General features: G+C 41.5%; 1 protein-coding gene across 11 annotated transcripts in view; it reads right to left on the bottom strand.

The window, feature by feature from the left end:
* Positions 1 to 25354, bottom strand: part of HMGN3 (high mobility group nucleosomal binding domain 3) — a 32833-nt gene extending 7479 nt beyond the window's left edge. For 5 of the 11 annotated variants that reach the window (XM_067011274.1, XM_067011277.1, XM_067011280.1 and 2 more), the window contains exons 1-2: positions 25115 to 25305; positions 4741 to 4791 (exon numbers count right to left, since the gene is read on the bottom strand). In XM_067011274.1, coding sequence (XP_066867375.1) covers positions 4741 to 4791; positions 25115 to 25129 — 66 coding nt within the window. In that variant the 5' untranslated portion in view covers positions 25130 to 25305. Of the gene's footprint in view, positions 1 to 4740; positions 4792 to 25114 lie in introns of all 11 variants that reach the window. The other 6 variants (XM_067011279.1, XM_059083110.2, XM_059083109.2 and 3 more) reach the window with 3 other exon arrangements.
* Positions 25355 to 26062: the final 708 nt, after the last annotated feature.

Genomic DNA, 26062 nt, shown 5'->3' with positions numbered 1-26062 from the left:
CCTCCCCACTTGGTGTCGCCCTGCGTGCGCCCGGCTGGCCTTCCCTTCCCTGTCTCCTATCTGCACCGCATCTGCACAGAACCCCCTTCTCTTGCACTTCTGTAGCGGGAGCCCTCAGTAAAACGTGGAGGTAAATGGAGTGGTAAGCGCCAGACACATGCCACGTGTGAGCTTGCAGGGTGCAATGCCAAGGCCACTCCTCACTGACCATCCAGTCTGGAGCCTGAAAAGGGGCCAACGGGTTAACCGTTACTTATAAGGGCCTCCCTATCCACCAACGAGCTGTCCTGAGTAAGATCTCATGGAAGCGAAGCCAAATCCTCTGAAAAATCCGCCAACTCCGGGGTTGCTGCTCCCCTCCCTCCCTCTCCAGGCGAAGATGCAAACACACTGAAGAGCAGAGGGGTGTCGGAGCCGCCCCCAACCCCGGTCCCCGTCCCCCATCCGCCGCCCCGCCCCCCCCGCCCCGCCCTGGGGATGTCCAGAGAGACTTCCAACCAAGCCCTGCTCTGCAGGGCCTGGAAGCTGTTCTGATCCAAAAGCCTCGCTACCTTTTCATAATTCAGGTCCAGTACAAGATTTTCAGAATAAAAAGCCCAGGAAATTAATGCAAAAACTGAGTTTGCCTTTCTAGGCTGTCTAAACCAAGTCGTCTCTATGAACCACATGTTTTACTGTAAAATGATTTTATGACTTCCTGCTCAAATGTACCAGCTCTTCTTTCTACGCTAAAAAAAAAAAAGAGATTTCTCTTAAACGCTCCTTTTGGGTAACCATCCTAAGAGATTTCCTTTCTCACTGCAGACACAGGAGGCTGGGACAAACCTTCACTCACAGTCACCCGTGCTGATTATGCACCAAGTGTATACACCTTCCTGGAACGTTTCATCAGCTTTCACAAGCCTTCAAATCTATAAATGATTGGACCATATATACCAGATAGAAAATAGACCAGACTGCTCTTTTTCCCTCTTTCAAACACTAGAATTCAAAGTATTCATTGAAGACTCAGGCTGTGGGGGCAGTACTATGGAAAAAAAGATAATAAGAATTTCTCCTGAGAAACAACAAGGATTTACTGTAGTGCACAGGGAACTATATTGAATATCTTGTAATAAACTACAATGGAAATGAATTTAAAAAGAGAATACAGATATATACATATATGTGTATAACCGAATCACTTTGTATGCACCTGAAACTAACACAATATTGTAAATCAACTATACTTCAATTTTAAAAAAAAAAAAAGGGGCTTCCCTGGTGGCGCAGTGGTTGAGAATCCGCCTGCCGATGCAGGAGACACGGGTTCGTGCCCTGGTCCGGGAAGATCCCACGTGCCGCGGAGCGACTGAGCCCGTGAGCCATGGCCGCTGGGCCTGTGCGTCCGGAGCCTGTGCTCCGCAACGGGAGAGGCCACAACAGTGAGAGGCCCGCATACCGCAAAAAAAAAAAATAAATAAATAAAATAAAATAAAAAAATTAAAAATTAAAAAAAAAAAAAGGGAGAATTTCTCTACATCTGTTGGCTGTGAGTCCTCAGGAAAAGTGGCCAAAAGAGCAGTTCTAAGGGTAAAGAGGAAGGTTTTTAGAATGACACATGGCCAAAAGTTACAGAGACAATGTGGGGGTTTGTCACTGTGGTACACAGGTGCTGGATACAATGTTATTATTCAGGAAGCATTTATTGATTACCTGGTAATTCCCTGGGTTGGAGAAAACTACGGTGAAGGGTGAAGTCTTTCACTTTAATGTCCTGGTTGCAAAAGCAACATAGAAGTCTAATCTCAATATGACAAAATTCCCTAGGAGAGCTAGATGCAAGCAGAATCACTGGACTTTGCTGAATACTGCTTGAAATATATGGGCCATTCCACTGGAATTCAGACGCATATTTATTTTTATGAGATTTCTTAATGCTTCTTCCAAGCAAAAGCCCACAAGTCAAGTTGCTTTTAACTTTCAAAAACAAATGAAGAGGGCTTCCCTGGTGGCGCAGAGGTTGAGAGTCCGCCTGCCGATGCAGGGGTCACGGGTTCATGCCCCGGTCCGGGAAGATCCCACATGCCGCAGAAGAGCGGCTGGGCCCGTGAGCCATGGCCGCTAGGCCTGTGCGTCCGGAGCCTGTGCTCCACAACGGGAGAGGCCACAACAGTGAGAGGCCCGCATACCGCAAAAAAAAAAAAAAAAAAAAAAAAAAAACAAATGAAGAGCTAATTAGAATTTCCCTTCTTTGCAAAACTGGGAAGTGGAGCAAGATGTGTATCAGGGCCTTGGCTGGAGAATGAAGACAGAGAAAAGGCACTGGGAGATCAGATTTTTTTTTTTTTTTTTTTTTTGGCTGTGTCCTGCGGCACCGGGGATCTTACTTCCCCGACCAGGGATCGAACCCATGCCCCTTGCATTGGGAGTGCGGAGTCTTAACCTCTGGAACGCCAGGGAAGTCCCATGACCAGATTTTTATGATGACCCCAAAAGGGGCTGGAGGATAGGGGATTTTGAGTCAGAAGACGCAGATGTGGTTCCTGATTCCGCAATTTACAAGTTGTGACACCTGGGGAAAATCATTTATCTCTCTGCGAACCTTGTTTGCTCTCTTCAAATGGGAATAATAACTCCTACGTGTTGACCAAAACAGCGCTTCTCTGACATAAATTACTCCCTCACTGCTTTCTTTTTCTTTATGGCAAATTTTCAGTCGCTTTTTATTTACTGTCTCTTTCCCCCTACTACAAAGGAAGCTCCATGAAGGCAGAGATGTTTGCTCCTTTTGCTTGCTCACTGTGGAATCTGTGCAGCCAGGTGCATTCAAGTGTTCCCTATTTTTTGTTTGCCTTGGTTGGAATGTCTCTCTGAAAATGCTGAAAGGCTCTCTGCCCTCATTCCAGGGTTATTTTAAGGATCAGATCAAACAATGGAGGTGAAAGGGCTTTGAAAAACTGCCCAGCGTAATGACTGTAGCATATTGTTTTGGGCATTTATCATCCAGATACTATACTCTGCACTATACCCTTCAAATATCATGGAGTGGAAGATGATTTCAAAAGGGGATTCCCCCTTTGTAACTGATATCTATTGGCTGTAGCCTAGGCTGTGCACACTCATGACATAACTGGAAAATTCAGTCAATTCACTGGGGGGAAAAGAAAAAATCAATCAATATATGGTCAGACAGTTCTTACCCCAAAGCACCACCAACTAACTGACCTTTTCCCTTTTCAAACAACTATGTTGGTGTCCTGAAGGCAAATCACGAGTTTTAATCTGGTGTTGGCTTAAAGGACGGAAAAGAGTCTTTTCTAGGAAACTTTTGTTAGCAATAAGATAATACATGTAATCAGATAAACTATTAGAAGTAACAATGTAAAAATATAAGTAATAAAAATTTGGGGGTAAAAGAATATGCATAAGACAGTTGTATAAGCAAAAATCTTTTACATATATTCCAACCAGCTTGATGGTTTTTAGTGTGGAAGGGAGGGAAAGGCTGTTTTCACTATCCAAGATCTGCTGGGTGTAATGGTTTCTGGGTTTTCTGACTGCCAAATCAACTTAAATAGCAGTCCCCAAGGAGAAACCCAAATGCATTTTGTGCTCAAATCTAAAAACATTAAGGGGGTATTACACTTAGCCAACTGTCCTACAAATTGTATTTTGCCATTTTTAAGAAAATTCAAGCATTTGAACTTTGGTATGATAACGTTTTTCGGTTGGTTCTAAGCATTTGTTTAGTGACTTGACTTTGGATCACCAACTTCACCTCCCAAACTCTATGTTAGACACTGAATCCTGGGTAAATGGATGGTGGGGACTTGGCTATCGGCAGTTCTGTTTGTTTTGCTTTTAAATGATCCCGTTAAAGATTTTCCATTCGGCAGAACGAACTTGCTTGTACAAATCGTGTGTAGGCGTTTTGCTCTCATGACAACCTCTGAATTATTAACACAGTATGAGTCACCCAATCAAAGAATCCGTAACTAGATATTGTTTTTGTCTCTCCCATGACCCCTTTTAGTTTATAAGTTCAAGGATTAGGAGCTGCAGTTTTTCCACACTGTAAAGCTCTGTGCAAAAGGGAATGGCTGTCATCACAGTTACTTGCTGCTTTTTTAGCTCATCTCCTTTTAGAAGTTCATGATATGACCACGGAAGGTCAAATGCAAGCATCTCTTCCTAGTTTTCTGGAGATTTCTGTATTTTATACAGAGCTTCTTTGACTTATTGTCTGACTATCCCAAACCCTAAGAATTTTCCTGATTAAAAAAAAAACTTTAATATTTTGACATTTCACGTATCCTTCATAGTTTTTGACTTTAGAGATGACTCCTTTTAGGCAAATATTCAGAACCCAAAAAGTACTCTATAGTTCACTCACTGGAGCAGAGAATTTATTAAATCAAGTCTTTCGTTTCCTTGCTGTGAAAGGCCGACTTTGTTCTCCTTGATGAATTTACCTATTATCTCGCTCTTTGCCCAGAAGGAATTCTCAGTATCCCTTTTAACAGACAGCAGCGCCAACAGGTAGAAACATAAACAACATAGCAAGTGGGAAAATGCCTCATGAGTGCCCCTAACTGAAATCTATCCAGGCTAAGGAGGCTACACAGCCACACTTTTATCTCTGGTTTATGTCGTCTCAACAATCTGGTTTCGAACAGTATTCATTCAGATGTAGACCATCATAATGATATTAAAAATTCCAGTTAATAATTAAATACAGGATGTCAAAGAAACACCTACCTCCTGTTTAGTTACTTTGGATCCATCCTTGCCCTCTGGATTCTCTGGAGACTAGAAAGAAAGAATTTCGGTGAATTGTATTTAAATTGGAAAATGCATATTAAAAGACCACATAAGCCAATGATATTCTGCAGGGAAAAGTAAGTTTGTAAGAGGATATGTTTCTCACACACACACACACACACACACACACACACACACACACACTGCATTTATCTGCATAACTGCTCTAAGATTATACCGGGAAGTATTGCAAGAACTGATCTCAGCCCCTGTTCTCAATGCACGTTCACTCTAAGGAATTTTCATTGATCTCTTGCTGCCCGGTAAAGAACAGGGACCCAGCAGTCAGCAGCAGGGGTGCCTGGGGCCCAACACATGTTCCAGTCACTTTGTTTCCCTAAGGTGAGAGCAGGGAAAACCTACGCCAAGCACAAAAGCGTACTTTCACCCCATACTCGCCTAGCTTTGATTTCTAGCCCATTTCTTGATACGACTTGATACATTTATCGTGAGTTCCTATTTTTCCATCGTCAGCTCCAGGCTCTCTCCCACACTCCCAGCCTCGGTAGGACGGCCCAGCACCTGGCCACCCCAGCCGATTTCTTTCCTGATTTTGATCCATCCCTCGCCCCTCCGGGGGGCGGGGCACCCTCCCACTCTCGCGACAGCTCAAACCTGACTCCCAACGGGGGAAATGTACTTAGATTTATGAGACACATCAATTATCCCAATATATTTTTATCGGCTAAAGACAATAAATAGGATAAAAACTATTCCATTAATTAGAAAATTAAAACTATTTAACACAAGATAGGAACGGAGTTCCCAGGGTGAAAACATACAAAGAGCAAACGACATTTCGCACAAATGTTTGGCTTAGGAAAATAAGGCAGCTATGCGGTAATGCCTCATCTGATAAAATGAGAAAAACATTCAGAGCTCCTAAAACTCACTGTTTGCTGGGGTTGGTGACACTGTAAATTAATATAATATTTTCAGAGAACAGCCTGGCAATATGAAAAAGACACTTAGGACTCATCATATAATGACCCAGTAATTCCAATTTTGGCAGGAAGACTCAAAGAAAGAGACTTTGTAAAAATACGGTTTTGTTTGTACTGTTTCTAATATGAAATAACTAGAAACAACTCACATGATCAGTAAAAAACAGAGAAATATTTAAATGAACGATATAATTACTAATGCAATGCGATTGAAAATAGTTAGGCTACGTGAATACATGGAAAGTCCACATAAAGTTAAGGCTAAATTTAAACACGTAGATTATAGGGAAATCCCTGGCAGTCCAGTGGTTAGGACTCTGTGCTTTCACTGCCAAGGGCCTGGGTTCGATCCCTGGTCAGGGAACTAAGATCCCACAAGTGGCACAGCACAGCCAAAGAAAATAAACACTTAGATTATAAAGTAATATGTAAAACACAGGTCAGAAGTAAATAAAGACTTTGAGAAAGACAAAAAAGCTTTTCTTCAAGACACAGTTAACCTTCTCCTCTTCTCTGGGGCTGCCTGTTACCCAGTGTTACCCACCATCTACCAATTCATCTCTCTTCAGAACCTTCCAGATCCATGGAGCTCTCTCCTGTTTCCCAAATCAAGCAATTATTTTTCCCTCATCCATGGAATCTTCTCTATCATCAAGGAAAACAAAGCTTCTCTTTTCTTTTCTTTTTTTTAAAAATTGTGTTAAATTTCTTAGTGCAAATTTCTATTTATTCATTTATTTATTTATTTATTTATTTATTTATTTATTTATTTATTTATTATTTTTTGGCCATGCTGCATGGCATGCAGGATCCTAGTTCCCCAGCCAGGGATCAAACCCGTGCCCCCTGCAGTGGAAGCTCAGAGTCTTAACTGGTGGGGGGGGGGACAGGGTGGAGTCCCAGAACTTCTCTTTTCTGTCCCCACTCTCTTGCAAAGAATGTCTGGCTCACAGATCTCATGGTATATCAGCCAGTTGAGTTAGAGACAGAAAAATCTTAGAAAATTGAATCCATAGGTGAGCCATTTGGCTTTGCTCATTTCCACGGTTACAAACTTGACCCTTCTGGCCCCAAACCAGATCCTCTGTTGTCTAAAAAGTGCTGGGCTCTCATTCTTACTTATCAGGCCACTCAGTAGATTCAATCTGGGGTACCCTCCAGCTGTAACTGATAGGCTTTTAAAGAAGCAGCACACAGCTACTACTGACGTTAAATGACATTAAAAAATTTTTCTTAAACTGATGTTAGTGACATTATGTTCAATATTCTTCTAGGCAGTGGATTTGTGACAGCGATATGACTGAAAGATCACTCTCTAAACACTGACCTAACAATGTCTGTATTGGATGCAAATTACTGAAAAAGAGAAACTTGGAAAGACCCCACCCAAAAAGCAGGTATAACTGAAAATGTTAATACTTTCAGAGGCATGAATGAATGAACCTAAGACTGGAGACTGGGAGAGATACAACTCCAGCAAAGCTCAACCTCTCCATAAGAGCATTCTATGAACAAGCACGTAGAAAACTGCAAGTCGGGAACAACCCAAGTGATCTTCACCCTGGAATCAGCGGGGTACTGTGGCTCACACGCAGGTCGAGACACTGGCTTCAATCTTGGCTCTCTACTTAGGAGATGTGTGATCTGGGGCAGTGACTTGATCACTGTGGCTCAGTCTCTTCATCTGATAGATGATAGTGACATCTAACTCAGAGGGTCATGTTCACGAACAAGCCAGACGTTGGGGAGAGCATTTCACAGACTGAATCGCTATACAGATGTTACACAACAAAATATATGTCTTCTGAATGATCAAATATGATATATCATATTGAACAGGGCCTTGAGGTTGAGCACATTTCCTTACATCCAGAGTCCCTGCAACCTTGTCCTCTGTTTTTGTTACACAGAGTAACGGGTACACGTTTTCGGAAAGACCTACCGTTTCAGGCTGTCTTATCACACACTCTGTCCACTGTAACACTTAGCCATGAGGCTGGAGAGAGCAGGAGATCATGGTATGAAGGGATTAAAAGAGAAGCCCGAAGGTTTTGTCCCAAGGGATCTTGAGGAATAGAAACAAAGAAAAGGGAGAAATGAGGCTTGGGGGTGTACATAGATGATTTCAGATGTACTTCAACAACCTCGTGGGCTGACGGGAAGGATGAAGTGAGTTAGGCGGGACGTGGGGAATTCCAAGGCAGAGGGGTTCTTGCCCCGCTCCCCCAGACAGGGCAGACTTATGCTAATTCAGTTGGAACCCAGAACGGTCAAGAGGACAGAGAACCACGGTCTAACAAAAAGATCTCATTCACATATCTGAGGCTCCTTCAGCACCCAAGTGGATGCGGACTGAGCTGAGAGCCAGCAAGGGGTGGGGGACACACGTGGTGGCCTGATGGAAGGCACAGCAGGGATTCTGGGGGAGTCGGAAGCACCACTGAGAGATGATCTGAGGGCAAGTTGGCAGGCAGGTGGATCACTGAACACCTGGTGACCCAATGGAGACACAAAACCAGCCAAGAGCATGAAATTTGGCAAAAATCAACAGGTAGTTGAACTTTTTAAAATTACAAGTTCTGAAAATTAAAGTAGTATCATTGAAATTAAAAAACTCAAAACGTAAACTCTAGACCAGGGACAGTAGAAGAAATAATGAATTGTCACGGACTGCTGAGGAATTAGCCCAGAATGCAGGAAAGAGCAATGAAGAGATAATATGAAAGAGAGGTTAGGAGACATGGTAGCTAACTGAGAGGTTCCACATGCATCTAATAGACATTCAGAAGCAGAGAACAGAGATACTAACTAGTAGGAAGGCAAAGGCATAATGGGTGAGAACTTTCCCAAACTGAAGTTATGAGTCTCCAGATGGAAAATTCACACCAAGGAACAAACTGGAAACAAAACAAAGCCAACAAATACAATGAGACATAATAAAACTACAGAAGGTCAAGGAAAATGAGAAAAATCTTTAAAAGTTATCAGAATTAAAAGATGAATTATTTTCAAAGAATTACTTCTCATGCATCTATAAATTATAAGAAACTACAAAGCAATGTTCAAGGAGTTGAGGAAAACTGTCAGCCTAGAATCCTATACCCAGCTATCATTCTAGAGTGAAGGCAAAATAAAGACATATCAGAATACAAATACTAAGAGAGTTTACTACCAACAGAGCCTTTCTTTCAACAAGGATCCAGTACTAAATAATCAAATTCAGCAATAAGAAAAGTGAATTAAGATAGAAGGAAAATATGTAAGGAAAAATGTATAAAATACATTGGCAAATCTAATTATTACCTGTAGATACTAATATCTATTTTTTGTGTGTTTAAAAATATTTCAGAAGAAATCCTAGACTAGTGCTGCCCTATAGAATTATAACATGTAATTTTAGATTTTCTAACAGCCACATGAAGAAAGTTAAAAGACATGGGTGAAATTAATTGTAATAATATATTTTATTTAACTGAACATATCTACAGTTTTATCATTTCAACATGTTATCAATATCCAGATTATTGAGATAGTTCACAAATTTTCTTGGTACTAAATCTTCAAAACCTGGCATGTATTTTACACTTACAGCACACCTCCATTCAAATGTTAAGTTTTCACCAGGAATACCTGACCCTCTAAATATGTTAGAGATCATGAAGTTTATAGTAGTTTCACATATCCAGGTTGTTGCAAGCATATTTAAAATTTTCCAGTAACTGAATCTAATACCAGTTCTTAAATTTAAATTGATTAAAACTAAAATTTTAAAACTTCAGCTCATTCTTTCTCATTGGCTAATAGACTCATGCAGTTAATGGCCGCCATATTGGATGGCACAATTCTAGACAATAACAACCGCAAAAGATGAGAGGAGGGGAAACAGATGATCCTCACCCCCAGCATGCGAGGGTTCTGGTTGTGTTCCGGAGAATGATACTGACACAGAGTCATTTTAGACTCTGTTAAAACAAAATTTAAAGAGAGGCATTAAAAATTTTAAGAAAATAAATAAGATCTATAAACTTAAAAATCAGGAGAAGTGGGGCTTCCCTGGTGGCTCAGTGATTGAGAGTCCGCCTGCCGATGCAGGGGACGTGGGTTCGTGCCCCGGTCCGGGAAGATCCCACGTGCCACGGAGCGGCTGGGCCCGTGAGCCGTGGCCGCTGAGCCTGCGCGTCCCGAGCCTGTGCTCCTCAACGGGAGAGGCCACAACAGTGAGAGGCCCGCGAACCACAGGGGAGAAAAGAGCAAACCAAAGGAAAACACATAATAAATAGAAACCACAAAATAAGTCATTAAAAAAGTCCAAATATATTAGTTATCATAATATACCTCAAGAAACTATATTCATTTATTATAATGTCACGTAACAGAAGACATAGAACAATAGAGGTATATGATTCCACTTTTACAAATTTTAAAACAAATCAATGTTATGGATTTATATATGACATATACATCATAAATGTATAAAATCATGGACTGGAAGGATACAAACCAAATTCATGATCATGCTTCTCTCCAGGGAGGCTGACAAGGGAAGGGAACCAAGGGGGTGTTCCGAACTTGAACTTTGTCTGTAACATTTTATTTTTAGAAAGATCTGAGGGCTTCCCTGGCGACACAGTGGTTGAGAGTCCGCCTGCCGATGCAGGGGATACGGGTTCGTGCCCCGGTCCGGGAGGATCCCACGTGCCGCAGAGTGGCTGGGCCCGTGAGCCGTGAAAAAAAAAAAAAAAAAAAAAAAAAAAAGAAAGAAAGAAAGATCTGAAGCAAATAGGATAAAAAAAAGTTCAAATGTGTGAATTCTGAGTGATGGGTAAATAGGTATGTTATATTATTTCCTGAATTTTCCTGTACTTAAAACCCCCTAAAAATATTAGCAATATTAAGGGGGTAGGAGAGTGGAAGCAAAGCCCAGTTGGCAGTGCCACATATACTCTCAGCACAAATTCCATGACTATTAGTGCTTTCTGTATTCCTTTTCTTAAAACAGTTATTTTCTTTTTTCTTTATTTTTATTATTATTTTTGGCTACACCATGCGGCATGCAGGATCTTAGTTCCCCAACCAGGGATCAGATCCATGCCCCCTGCAATGGAAGTGTGGAGTCAACCACTGGACCGCCAGGGAAGCCCACTTTCTGTATTTCTTAAATGGCTTATACGTGTGGTCCACACATGGCCTCTTCCTTTTCTGTTCAAGACATATAATTCATAGTCATTTCATTTGTGCTGATATGAAGGAATCTGGAGCTGGGTAAGACAGGACGCCAAGAGCATGACCAACGCAACTTCAGAACTGTCTCTCTTGGGGGAGTGTAGGATGAGAGATGGACGGAGAGAGCTCGGCTTCCTGCAGCAGCTGACCAAAGGCACTGTCTCCGTTCTCCCCTCTCACAGAGATGCCTGGGTCCTGCATCTGAAGACTCAAAAATGCACTGAAGGGGACACAACAGTATTTCCTTAAGATAACTGCAGCAGCCGCCCTTCTCAGGAAACCAAGAAAAGAAAATTGGAATTGTCATTCTGTAGGCCAGCCATAGGAATCAACAGGACAAACTGCCAACTGCTGTGCGTCTCCTGCTTCTCCTTCTCCTGGTAACAGTGGTTACCACCTTACACAGGGGCTCTTGTGGGGGTCGTGAACCCCGTTTTCTCTCTCCACACTCAGGAAGGTGTCAGAGAAGATGAGAAAATCCTATGGCCTTCAACAGTTGCTTGGGAACAGCACTACATGGCCTTAGCCTCCAAGTTTGTCACTACAGAGAAAAATATCGAGGGTGTGGCAGAAAGCTAGGAACAAAAGGCTAGTACCTCCTGGTGCCGTATTTCTCAGCCACACGAGAAGAAAGAGGAGGGCTCACGGTTCTCAGCAAAGAGTACTAGACCTTGTATTAAAGTTCCAAATAGTTTTTTTTTTTTGGTTAATAAATTTATTTATTTATTTATTTTTGGCTGTGGTGGGTTTTCGTTGCTGGGTGAGGGCTTCCTCTAGTTGCGGCGAGCGGGGGCTACTCTTCGTGGCGGTGCGTGGGCTTCTTACTGTGGTAGTTTGTCTTGTTGCGGAGCACGGGCTCTAAGCGCACAGGCTTCAGTAGTTGGGGCACGTGGGCTCAGTAGTTGGGGCTCGCGGGCTTTAGAGCGCAGGCTCAGTAGTTGTAGCGCACGGGCTTAGTTGCTCCGCGGCATGTGGGATCTTCCCAGACCAGGGCTCGAACCCACGTCCCCTGCATTGGCAGGCGGACTCTTAACCCCTGTGCCACCAGGGGCGTCCCCCAAAGAGTCTTTACTGGTAAGTGTAGGGTCTCAGAGTTTTCCTTCTAAGATTTTAAGTGACAAGGGCTACTGCTTATAACTTAAGTGAATTTGTTGAGAGCCTAGAGTACGCATGAAATTCAAGTAACCATCTGCCAGCAGCCATAGAACAAATCCAGTCTCAACTCCTGGGTTATCCATGCTGATGCATGAAAGCTGGGAGTAGACGTAACACTGCAAATAAACCAACCACTTCTATTCACCTGGGGAATGTATTACTTTGAGGAGATTCTTCTCTAACTTGCTGGTCAATATGTTTAAATTACTATTATTTTTCTTTACATTTTCTTCTAAAATCAATTTACATTTTCTGTTATAAACCTAAGGCTGGAGAAAAGAAGGCAGTCCAATAGTAAGCTGGTTAGAGGAGGAAAACCGTTCTAGGACAAAAATCCAAACAACCTACCCACAGAAAGACTGAAACGTGTCCATAACTAACTCTTTACTTCTCTGCTAAAATTAACACATAAACACAACTACTTGATTAATTTCCCCCCACAAATGGGGGCACTGTCCAGGAAATTCTTATGACGTTTTCCAAATAACAGGTACTTCCCTTAAATTCAAATATTCACATATTTGAATTTGACATATGAAACAGACACTGAAAATTTTATTCAAAGCCACAAGGACCATTGTTTTGTTTTTGTTGTTGTTGTTGTTGTTATTTTGCGGTACGCGGGCCTCTCACTGCCGTGGCCTCTCCCGTTGCGGAGCACAGGCTCCGGACGCGCAGGCTCAGCGGCCATGGCTCACGGGCCCAGCCGCTCCGCGGCACGTGGGATCCTCCCGGACCGGGGCACGAACCCGCGTTCCCTGCATCGGCAGGCGGACTCTCAACCACTGCGCCACCAGGGAAGCCCAGGACCATTGTTTAACATCAGCATGGCTGTTTTTCATGCATGCTGTAAGTATATGTTTGGGATCCTCCAATACTGCCTTGCTTTCTTTAAAATAAACCTTAAAAATCCAGCATTTAGGATTGAGAGATCACATGCAAAGGATTAATAATCGAACTGATGTCAAATTTCTTTCTTGCCTCCTTCCTTGCTTGTGCCTATTAATTCCATCAACTTCTATAAACCCAAATAGCTTATTAAGGCCATGAGGCTAGTATGTCTTCCCCAAATAAAATTTTTTTGCTCAAGATAAAAGTAATTGAGTAAGAACTCTGCTTTAGAAGACTTTGGATGAACCGATATAAACAGCAACTCTTCTTTTCTGAGAGATACTTTTAGGGAAACTATCTCACATTATATTTCATTACAAAAGATAACTGAAAGCAAAGAAAAAGCCCTCTTCAAGTATGTTCAGTGAACTTTTCTTAGTATACATACACATAATTTAATAATGGAAGCATATCATTAATATGAAATAATTTAAAATATTTCACACATCTCTTTGGTCTGAGCTGCCTCTTTCATGAGAGCTATCTCTTGCCCCCTGTTGTGTGAATGGGATTGTGGGCGAAGGTCCCAGCTGAGGTCCGAAGCCTGATCCCAGTCTGGCTTGTATCTTACGTCCCTGGGCCTGAGTTTCTTCATGAGGAAAACTAAGAGGATGGACCCGAAGATCTCACTTGCCTGACTTTGTGAGATGCTCGTACACATACTAATCACATTACGTAAGTGTCTAGGACAGAGGTGGCCAGGTATGGGAGTCTTAGAAAAGGACACGAGAAAAGACCCAAAGGAACAACCATAATCTCAGTAAACATGGATTCTGTACTGCATTCGCGTGCAAGGCAATGTTCTGAATGAGTTAATCTCCTCACCACAATCCTGTGAGGTTGGTAAACAGTATCACGTCTATTGTATAAATGAGGAATTGAAACCAGAGAGATTAGGTAACTTGCCCAAGATGACCCAGCTGGTAATCTTGCTGGTCAGCGGAAGAGCTGTGATTCAGAGCCAGGGAGGCTGGCTCAGGTTCATGTCTCATCCACTATACCACTCTAAGTCGTTTCTGCTGGCTTTCCCAATTTCAAAACTGTGTGCAGATCTGGGATGCTAGGAGAGCAGAGCGCTTCCAGGGTGGGAAATATCTTAACCTGTAGACCCAGCCAAGCAACACATAATATGTAAGGGAGTGTTTCCTACTCCCTCTCATTTGTGAGCCTCTTGGAATAGCAAGACACAATTTCCCATTAAAAAGATTACATGTTGATTGCTTCCATGTCCTGGCTATTGTAAATAGCACTGCAATGAACAGTGGGGTGCACGTATCTTTTCGAATTATGATTTTCTCTGGGTATATGCCCAGGAGTGGGATTGCTGGATCATATGGTAGGTCTACTTTTAGTTTTTTAAGGAACTAAATGTCCATTGACAGATGAATGGATAAAGAAGATGTGGTACATATATACAATGGAATATTACTCAGCTATAAAAAAGAATGAAATAATGCTACTTGCAGCAACATGGATGGACCTAGAGATTATCATACTAAGTGAAGTAAGTCAGAGAAAGACAAATATCATATGATATCGCTTATATGTGGAATCTAAAAAAATGATACAAATGAACTTATTTACAAAACAGAAACAGACTCACAAACTTAGAAAACAAACTTATGGTTACCAAAGGGGGAAGGTGAGGGGATAGATAAATTAGGAGTTTGGGATTACCATATACGTACTACTATATATAAAATAGATGATCCACAAGGACCTACTGTACAGCATAGGGAACTCTACTTAATATTCTGTAATAACCTATACAGGAAAAGAATCTGAAAAAGAATAGATATATGTATAACTGAATCACCTTGCTGTACACACCTGAAACTAACACAACATTGTAAATCAGCTATACTCCAATATAAAATAAAAACTAAAAAGGATTAAACTTACAAACAAAAATAAATTTTTGTCAGATAATTCTAAAAAAATTTTTTAAATAAAAAATAAACTAAATAATATTACACGTTGACAAAAAAAAGAAAAAAATTACATGTTGAGATGCACAGAAATGTACTATTCTGGGTTTTTAAATGGTCGCACACACAGATACAAGTATTTTTATCTCACTATTAAAAGTAAAGACAACACACCAAATCAGTTCTATCATTTTTAATAGTACTTTACATTTCTCTGTATACTTTCACCTTGTTGCTGTATTTGATCCTCTCAGTAGCACTAAGATACCCAGGGACTGTCTTAATAGTCCCATTTTACAGATGAAGAATAGAGACTCAAAGAGGTCAAGTGACTTTCCCCCAATAAAGAGTTGTGGAGACCACACTAGACCCCAGTCTTCCAACTTTTATATCAGGGATTTTAAAGGGATGTTATCAGATAGTTACTTTCTTTTCCTATTTTCTCAGACATGAGTTTATTTCTACTAAATGGTAAACACAGTTATGATGTTCCTTATATTTTTGCAAAATGAATCAGCCAGCTCTGATGTGATGGACATGTGACCACTAAAGGGGGAACAGTAAAATTAAAAATTGTAATTAAGAGAAGCGATAAAGGAAAGCAATGAGAAGCAGATAGAAAAGATACAGTTAAAAACTGATGTGGCATATATATGTAACTTCAGAAGCAGTCTTTAAAGCTTCACACGTTGATCACCTCAAGCCTTTGGTATGTTTACCTCCTACATACACCAGGCCCAAGACTCACAACTTCCCACGATGTAGAATTTAACAAATTCTGTCCAGTACTGTACTGTAAAAAGCCACAGCTTGTACCCAAAAAAGAAAAAACAGAGAGAAAGAAAGAAAAGAAAAAAACAATCTCTTGGGGTAAACTTTGTATTTACCTTTGTATGGGGTCAGAATAATAAAGATATAATTTTAAAATAATATCACTTTATATCTTTAAAAAATAACTTTTGTAATTAAACATGAAGCATTTGGTAATCCAGGACTCTGAAACTAAAACCCATCCAGTTCTAGGTCCAACAGCTTTGCTAAACTATGAGGCTTTTAGCACCTCCTAAAACAAAACACCTGCTCATTTTTAAAATCCAATGCGTAAGCAATGGTGGCTTAACATTTACATTATAAGCTCTCAATATATTGTATAATATGCAAGTGTGTTTACATGTTTCTGGCCACAGGGGAATATCCCTATTATCTGAAATATAACAAATTAACAAAGACAATACATGTTAGAAATAGCAAACCCAACAGTTCATGGTGGAATTTGAGAAAAGACGAAGTTTTAGACCCTCAGCACTCGGATACCAAGGCTTGGATGAGGAAACGTCATCTATATACCTTGTACATGACCCTACAGTCCATTAGTTCCCGAAACACCCAGAAGGCTTCATGATAACCTACATCTTTCAGAAGCCAGAGGCCTGGACCCTGAGGGCAGCCTGAGGGCGTGATCACAGATAATAATGACTTGTGGGGTACCTTCCTATGTGACTGGTACCTAGAAACGACGGCATCAGCCTTTATCTTAATAAAGACAACATTTTAAGCAGATGGACACTCACATATTTACATAACCCCTGAATCTTCCCTGTTTCATTTGTTGGGCACCTTGATTGAAATAAAAATACACGAGGCCATTAGAAATAAATATTTACGGGAAGTACTGTGGTGTCATGGTTAGGAGGAAAAAGCTTGAGTAAAAGAGGGCTGGGGTAGAACTCCTGGCTCGGTCCCTTCCCAGCTGTGTGCCTCAGGGGAAATGCCTTCATTGCACCAAATCCCAGGCCCCAGGGCTCCGTGGTTCAGAGCACAGGCTCTGGAGCCAGCCAGCCAGGGCTGCACTCCCGGCTCGGCCACCCGCTACCTCTGAAGATGTCCGCGGGGAGAGCACACGCCCGACCGGGTGGTTGGACGATTCAGCTCATTAATGCCAAGTGCTGGGAACGGTGACTTGAGTCACAAGAAAGCCACCTAAATGTTATTTACTGTGAGATGAGGACAGCCTCGCAGAACTGCGGGGGGAATAAAATGCAATAATATGAAATTACACCGTAATACCTGCCACACAGGCTTATTTCTAACAGCTTCCCATATCTTTATTTAATTTTTATTTTATTCTAACGACTAGAAAGCACAAAGCTCAGGTCCGGTACGGCCAGGTATTCAATAAGTGGTAGCTCTTTAAATTTTAATGGGGATAAATATGTGTATATATGGTTACGGATATAAGTTCTTCTTAAAATATTAAATTTTGGAACCAATTTTGAGATTTAAAACCTTTTTCTATATCTCCCTACTTCTGACGATGCATATCATTTACTTTCTGGGACTGAACATGCATTTGCCTTGGGCATATATAAATGGCCCTGTTTCTGGACATGCTCACAAGATGTAAAAATACTGGACTCAATAAATACCTTGACCAGGAACCCGTACATGCTTCCACTGAGCTCTTCCAAGAACGCAGTTAAATGTACACTAAATAAGCAGCCAGCGGGAGAAAATATTCAGCATTTTGATTTGGTTCGTTATCTTCAACACTGATTTTTAAATTACTCAGGGGACTAACATCGTATTTCAACATCCTAGGTACTGTGAAAGCAGACGGCTTAAACGGTGTTGCCATTTCCGAATTGTACCCTGCAGGAAAGTGGAATCTATTTAACTTTGGTGTAAACAAAGGCAGTGCTGTAGGGGAAAAAAATATAGGAAAAGAGGATCACTTGATAACTGATTTGCCAAGGGAATTTTAATGTTATGGGGCAATATTTTTAAGCATAGTTTTTTCTGTGAGAAAAATCAGCCGTGTAGAAATGCACCAGATGAAAGCTTATGTTCTTTCAAGAACACTACCTACTCCTATAACTGCAGTTAACTGGACATACAGGGTGAGATCTGTGCACCACTGGTCCTACAAAATGGAAGCCTGGCTTATTAGAAGCCTGTTATTTCACTGTAGTTCTCTTAATAATTAAAACTACCAGCTCCACAGTAATGAACATCCATTGACCGTCTCACACACACGCCAGGCCCTGTGCTAAGAACTGTGCATTCACCATCTCATTTAATGCCTCCAACGACGCAACGAGGTAGAACATAGTTTTAGCCCAGTTTTGCAGATGAGGAAACCGAGTCTCAGAGAATTAGGAACTCAGAAGCTTAGGGAGGAGTTACGTGACCTGCCCTAAATTACACAGCTAGTAAACAGTAAAGCCAGGCTATATTGGACTATCTCCCCAACAAGGATATGAAATAATTAAAGTTACTACCTTCTTCCCTTGAAAACAATTCATTCATGCACTCGTTCAGCAGACAGTTACAGTACCTGTGCGAGGAGCTGTAGGGAGATTAAAAAAAGACCAGAGCCACCAAAGACTTCATGGTCAAGTGGAATTAGAAGGACTACAAAGTTAATTCAAAATTAGGTAATCAATCAAATAACATGTGTCAACTTAGAAACATGGTCCCAGACGACGACCTTTTAAACACAAGAGGGTGGTTACGAAAAGCATAGGGGCCAAGAAGTCACTGAACCTTTACTAATGAGTGAGGGTGGCTACCGTACACAATCTAACCCCAAATGCTGCAACCGGCCTTGAATTTAACTTCCTTCCACTTCAAAGAAAGCAAGACTTCAGAGATCACCTTTATTAACAAACTAGCACCGATTCTCTTGTGATTTTAAAAAAAGAAGCTATAATCCCCAACCCTTTTAACCGAACAACTTTCTGCGAGTGTTTTTTCTTTGGACACAGAGTCTGACCAAACTTCTGAATGCTCAGAGCTCATAGTTTTTCTTGCGGTTCATCATCACTTCTTGCCCTGAGTTATGAATACTGACACATGTATATTATGTACCCTGTCAGACTGAAAGATGCTTAAAAGTAAGGGCCTTTACTCATTCACTTCAAAAAGGGCTGGATAAAACAACAATTCACTTACTTTCCCGAGGTGATGGTACTTTGCATAAAGGTGATGCCTGAGAAATGTTTATTTAACATGAAGTGAGTGAAGGAATGAATCAAATGTATAACCCTGGCATTTTGAAGCCTTTACTCAAATACAGGTTTCATATCAATATTGGCGCAATTAAATTCAGCAAGTATTTATGGATGGCATACTACATATCAGGCCCTTTCATATTCAGACTGGGTAACTCAATATGGCGAAGAAGGCAGTTGTCTCCAAACTGACTTACAGATTCAGTTCGATCCCTATCAAAATCATGGCAGGCATGTTGTAGAAATTTACAAGTTGATTTGAAAATTTATATGGAAGTGCAAAGGATGTAGTAGCCAAAACAATTTTGAAAAGGAAGACCAAAGTGCGGAACTGACCAAATCTTACTATAAAACCACAGTAATCAAGATACTGTGGTACTGACATATGGACAAACCTATAGATAATGCGACACAACTCAGAGGACAGAAATCGAACCTTTACGTTATGATGAATTGATTTTCAACGAAGGTGCCTAGGCAATTCAGTGGAAAAACGATGGTCTTTTTAACAGTTGGTGCTGAGACAGGTAGGTATCCACATTGCGTACACACGTGCACACACACACACACAGAAGAATTGAAACCCTTATCTCATACTCTACACAAATTTAATTCAAAATGGATCATAAACCTAAATAGAAGAGCTAAAATGATGAAACTTCTAGAAGTAAATATCTGTGGCCTTAGATTAGGCAAAGATGTATTAGACAGGACACTAAATGGATTCCATCAAAATTAGAAAGCTTCTGTTCTCTGAAAGACATCAAGACAAAATTTCTTTAAAAGCCACAGACTGAAGGAAAAGATCTATAAATCATATATCTGATAAAGGACTTGTGTCAGAATATATAAAGAACACTTACAACTCAATAATAAGATGAACAATCCAATTTCAAAAGGGGCAAAATATTCGAATAGATGTTTCACCTAGGATATCCATTATGCTAGTAAACACACGAAAAGATGCTCACCATCATTACTTATCATGGAAATGTAAATTAGACTAATTAGAAGGCTATAAGCAAAAAACCCTGACAATACCAGCTATGAGCACAGATGTGGAAACTCTGGAACCGTCATTCACTGATGATACAATTACTTTGGAAAACAGTGTGGAAGTTTCTTAAAGACAGACTTTCATACCATCCACCAGTTCCACCCTTAGGAAACTTCCCAAGAGAAATGAAGATATGTCCGTGCAAAGACTGACATACAAATATTCACAACAGCATTATTTATAATAACCCCAAATTGAAACAATCCAAATGTCCACCAACTTGTGAAAGGATAGACAAAAAGTCGAATATCCACACAGTGGACTATTATTGGGCACTAAAAAGGAATGAGGTGTGGATACATCCTACCCCACGGGTGGACCTCAAAAACACTATGCTGAGTGAAAGAAACCAGACGTAACGGACTACATACTGTGTGATTCCTTTTATATAAAATTTCCAGAGAAAGCAAATCTACAGAGATAGTAGGTTAGTGGTTGTCTAGGACTGGTGTGGGAGTAAGGACTGTCTGCAAACAATGGGAGAGACCTTTCTGGAGTGATAGAAGTGGTTTAAAACTGGATTATAGTAATGTTACACAACTCTATAAATTTATTAAAAATCCTTGATTTGTATACTTTGAATAGATGAACGGATTTTATGGTAAGTACATCATACCTCAATAAGGCTTTTTTTTTTTAAAAAAAAGACGAAATTATACCCCCATCCACATTGCTTGAGAGTTGCTGAAATGTCAGTGTCACTAAGCACTGGGCAGTAACACTTTCAATCTTTTCTTTAAACCAGACTGGTTTTAAAAACTCACATCTCGTTATTCTTAATAATATACAATTCTTTGCTTTTTAGTAAAACTAAACATTTTCATCTATTGAGTCTGTTATTTTCTCATAAGGATATACATCTTTTCCATAAGGACATGTGAGGCTCTTTATCTTTTTAAAATAGGACACTTTTTTCAGTGATACATGGTACAAATATTTTTTCCCCAGTTGTTCCTAAGTTTTAAAATTTTGTTAACGGCGTTTTCTTTTCTTTGCCATACTGACATATTCGTTTTTACGTAGTCAAATTTATCTCTATTTTCATTTACAGAGTCTGTCTCTGGTGTTGTAATATGTGATATTCCTTTGAAAGATTAATCAGAAACCTTGAGTATTGTTAGTTAAGCATCCCACGTGCCAAGCCCAGCACTATGGGCCTTTCCACTTTATGAAAAGAGATAAAACGTAATTTCAAATCTCAAAGCTAGAGGCGGACAGACTTTTCTTCCTTAAACCTTTATTTTAACTATAAAGAGAGACTCGTGTTTACATCGCAAATTCCTGGAAAACTGCCTCATTAGAGAAAATTTCTGATGCGATACACTAGACATTTCCAATAGTTCCAGTGATGAAGAACTGGAAAAAGAAAAAGGCGGCTGTGAAAATGTGCTTGCTACTCATGCCAGGACCATGGCTCTAGGACTTGCTGGCTGAGGTCTCTTTGTAGACCATCAGGTCATCACATAACAGCATGATCACTGTAAGCATTCGTGGATGTCTGACCAGAACAGTCTAGAACTCAGTCATGCAGTGTCCCACCACCACCTGAGTCCAGGAATTAGTGGGTGGTGACCCACGACCCATTAGGTAATGAATAGAGGAAACTCAACTTTATTTAAATCTCACCAACTTGGGAAGAGATGGAACGCTAGCTGAAGAACTCGTCACCACTGAGGGCTATACTGCTTCAAAAAATACTACCGCAGTTATAAAAACCATTTGGTTTCGTGTAATTATGACTATCACACACGAAGATATAGATAAAACTCACAAAGGTAAGACAGACTCAAGGATGTATTGTACAACACGGAGCATGTAGCCAATTTTTTTTTCTAATAACTGTAAATGGAAAGTAACCTTTAAAAATTATATAAAAAATTAAAACAAAAACAAAGACAATAAAAAAGTAAAATATTTAAAGAAAAGAAATGTCATAAGAATGTTTTATGTTAATGTGGATACTGTGGCCTTCGAGGTACAGTGTATACCTGAGGCCCGGTCATATTGAGATACAATCAGAAGAGGCATCCAAATGCCTGAAAACAGAAAATGCCTGCTTTTCTCTTTGTATATTTGAAACCGCCCCCCGCCAACACACACTTTCAAGACTGGCCCCAGTTCAACCTTCTTTCCTTATGTATCCTACAGCTTTTAGAATCTATACTATGTATTCTGGGACATATATACAGGCTTAATATTATTCAATTGCTTTGTGGCCACTACCCTTATCACCTCATTGAATTAAACAGAAGCTCCATGAGGGCAAACTTTATATCCCTATGGCACGCAAGCAGTGCTAGGATTCCAGATGTTTCTACTGACTTTATTAGTGCCGTTTCTTACTCTGCAGCCTCAACGGTGTTCGTTAAATAACATTTCTTGATTTCTGGGAAAAGTTGAAAAAAAGGGGCCAAGACGGTTCAAAAAAGAAAAAAAGTATTGTGGGGACACTTTCGAAACTTATAACGTAGAACAGGCAGTGCTTCAGCCAAGAAAAATATCGTGGAGTAGTATGTACATGATACCCCAGCTTCACAGATCCTGCAGAGCAACGCACAGATTGTCTCCAGTTCTCTTCTTTGCATCTAGGCAGCCTTTACCTAATGACTATTGGTTCCTGTGTAAGTTGCCGTGAACTCCAGGGTTCCATGAGGCGGCTCCAAGGTTTGCCTTGTAGACGGGATGGCCATGGAAGCCATGTTTAATTTGTGGCTGCTCCTGTCCAGGTACCAGTCCAGGTCTTTTGGCCATGGGTATAAATGAAGAGCATTTCTATTCATCAAGAAGAGCTTTCCCACAGGGAGATCACCTCTGTGCTTTGTGACCGCCTGGGGGGTGGGATAGGGAGGGTGGGAGAGAGGGTGATGCAAGAGGGAGGAGATGTGGGAGCATGTGTGTATGTATAACTGATTTAGTTTGTTGTAGAGGGAAAACTAACACACTATTGTAAAACAGTTATACTCCAATAAAGATGTTAAAAAAAAAAAAAAAAAAAGAAAAGAAAAGAAAAAAAAAAAAAAAAAGAAGAGCTTTCCCACCTCCGAAAACACTCTGATGTCCCTACGATGACACACAGGTGCCTGCACCGAGGTCTGCCCCTAGTCCCAGGATGCCTGGCTAGCTTCTTTATGGCTAGCTTCTTCCCTGCCTTCTAGGGAAATAAAACAATAACTAAAAGCCAGTTCCTCTACTGCTCTTCTTTTCTTCCCTTCTATTTCCTTAAGAAAGGTGGGCAATGAGGAAAAGTAAGAGCAATGGTTTCACCAACTCTGACCCTTGGACAACAAGGATTCCAGCACATCAGGGTCCATTATAATAAAGAATTTGTGCACCTCTTACCTACTATTTGTCTAAATTTGTTAATAATTCCCAAGAAAGGAGATGGCATCAACTCACTCAGCAACCCATTTCTTGGGGACTCTACTAGAATTCCCAGCTTCGTCATTAAACCAAAGATAAAATGCTGAAAATTGTGGTATCATTCTAATATCCTCGTTCTAGTAATGCAAAAACAATACTTTCATAAAAATTAAGTTTAAATAATGAACCTGAAGTATTAGTACTCAAAATGCCATCCATCTTCTTAGGCTGGGAGTCTCTTTGCATTTCAAACTCCGCTTGACCCACCCACCACTAAATGAAGAGAATGAGTAAAAACAATGTCTGAAAATAAAGCCTCTAGACCTGCAGCATCTAATTAAATCTCTGGTACTAGCTATTGGTTGGTGAGACCCTTGCGTAATTCCTGTCTCTAAGCCCCAGTTCCATGGAATACCCCTGTCAAGGTTAAACGAGAGGATTCAACGACATGTTAAATCAAACTCTGCCCACACTACGAGGCACATAGTATGCGCACAATAAACTCTAAAAAAATTTTTGAAACTTTTAATTATAATGTTTTTTTTAAAAATGGAGGAGACAAGTGTCCACCAAATTCCTAGTAAAGACAGATAAAAAGGCAAAAGCTTCTGTATTTTTAAAGCTTCAATATGTTAAAATAATCCAGTCATTTACACACACACAAATCATTCCACCATCTTTAACCGATTAAGCAGAATATTATTTGCCCTTTTGCTTCAAATTTAATACCCTCACTGGTTAACATCGTTGGAAACACGAGGGCAAGGCATTTTCTTAGAAACAGCCGCTACACAGCGGTTTTGCCTCGGGGTGGGAGGAAAGCCTTCCCTTCCTCCCTGGGACAATGACAAGTCGCAGCCGGACTCCGAGGGAAACGTGCCTCCCCATGCGAGTTACTTGGTGTCCGGGGCCTGTGCGGAAGGGGACATAACTGTGCGGAAGGGGACATAACAGTCCGCCAGGAGTGACCCCAGTGCCCCCTACGCACCCAGGGACGCGGGAGCGCGCGGACCCCGCCTTCCGGGACCGAGTGTGAGTCTGCGTCCCCGCATCGGACCCGGTGGCCCCTGCCCTTTGCAGCCACGGTGCGCGCGCCCCCGGCGGCGTCCCGTCCTGCGTGTGGCCAACTCCGCGGCTGCCGCCGCCAACTGCGGGCAATTCCAGCCACCCCGGCCCCGCCTGCGCCGTCCCCAGCCCTGCCTGACACTGGAGTTGATACATACGGGTCTGCAGCGCAGGCGAGCAGGGGAGTGAGCGCTATTTTAAACATGGCTTTCCCTCTCCTGTAGCCTCAGAGCCATCGCGGCGCACCGGCGTGGGCACGGCCCACATGGGAATAACCCCGACATCTGCCCGACTTACTGGATTCCTTTTCGATCTCCCTATGCGTGGACTTGTTCCCCACCCCGCGCTGCTTTTCCTCCACACTAACCGCAACCTGGCAGTTTGTAAAGAAGAAACTCCCCTCCTGGAAGCGGGCGTGAAAAGCGCTTTTGCTTCTTGGTCGAGGTGGAAACCATTCCGGCTAGAATGAGTTCAAAAAGAAGGGAAGCCGGGTCTCCGGAAAGAAAGTAACATTCAGAGATCGATGAGGACAGAGGGAGGGCGCAATGTCTGCAACAGGCAACTGAAAACAAGCCCCCGAGTTACTACCGAGTGCACCGCACGCCATCCATTGCAATGACAAGATTTGCTGTTAGCACAATTTGAAGGCCTTTGAAATGTTTTTTGGTAAAGACTCACCTTTCTCTTCGGCATAATGACTACGTTGGTGAAGCTAAAAAGTAAAGCAACGGGCTGGAACTGCTGGCACCGCCGCTGGAGGCTGGCACCGCCGCTGGAGGTTGCCCCCGCCGCAGCTGTTCACGCTTAAGGCTCGGCGTAGCCCGGCCTCCGGGACCTGAACCTCCGCGGCTCCCTCCAGGGGCCCTCTACTCGCTTGCCTCCCCGCTCCTCCAATAAGGAGCCCCGGCAGCCGGCCGCGAGGCCCCATTGGCTGCGGCAACGTTCTAAATTCCACGAGGGCACGCCCACCTTCGTGCGCACGGTACGCTCTGTTGTAGTTTCCACTTCACCGGAAAAAAAAAAAAAAAAAAAAAAAAAAAATCTGCCTGGCGACTGAGCATGCCCAGTTCAACTAGTAACCCCCAAGCCACAGGATCCTGTAGTTTCGTTGTTTTGCCCCTCCCCTTTTGGATTGTGTCAGTAGGAAGAGTAGGCCTTCATAAGGAAGAAAAAGAGTAAGGATGGACACATTAATTTCATAAGGTAAATGTATACACAACAGGCACTTTATATAGTTTCCTGTAAAAGCTTGTAATGAATGCTGTGTGATGGAGCGCTGTGAAAGTGGGAAGGTACTCTGATCTGGAAGAGTCTGGCAGCCTTTAAGGGTCTCGGTTTCCCCTTCTAGGTTTCTAGTGACAATACTCCCTAAAATTGCTTAGGAATAGTTTCCTGAAATCTGATTACAAATCACTCACTAATTCAGCCACCTTCAAACCAGGCTTGAAGGTGAACAGAGTTCACCTTCCATGTTTGTTATAGAAATTAGAAAAGACTGAAGAAGGTCAGAACAGATTATTTTATTTTTGAAACATATTTAAATGACAATTTAAATATGCATAATTTAATGTTTCTCAAAGTTCTGCAAGGCATTTAACAGGCATTGCAAACACTTCTGAATGTATG

Source organism: Kogia breviceps, chromosome 13 (assembly GCF_026419965.1).
Source record: "Kogia breviceps isolate mKogBre1 chromosome 13, mKogBre1 haplotype 1, whole genome shotgun sequence".
NCBI classification, from domain to species: Eukaryota; Metazoa; Chordata; class Mammalia; order Artiodactyla; family Physeteridae; genus Kogia; species Kogia breviceps.
The sequence above is the reverse complement of the archived record's forward strand: the minus strand, read 5'-3'. Positions and strand labels throughout refer to the sequence as shown.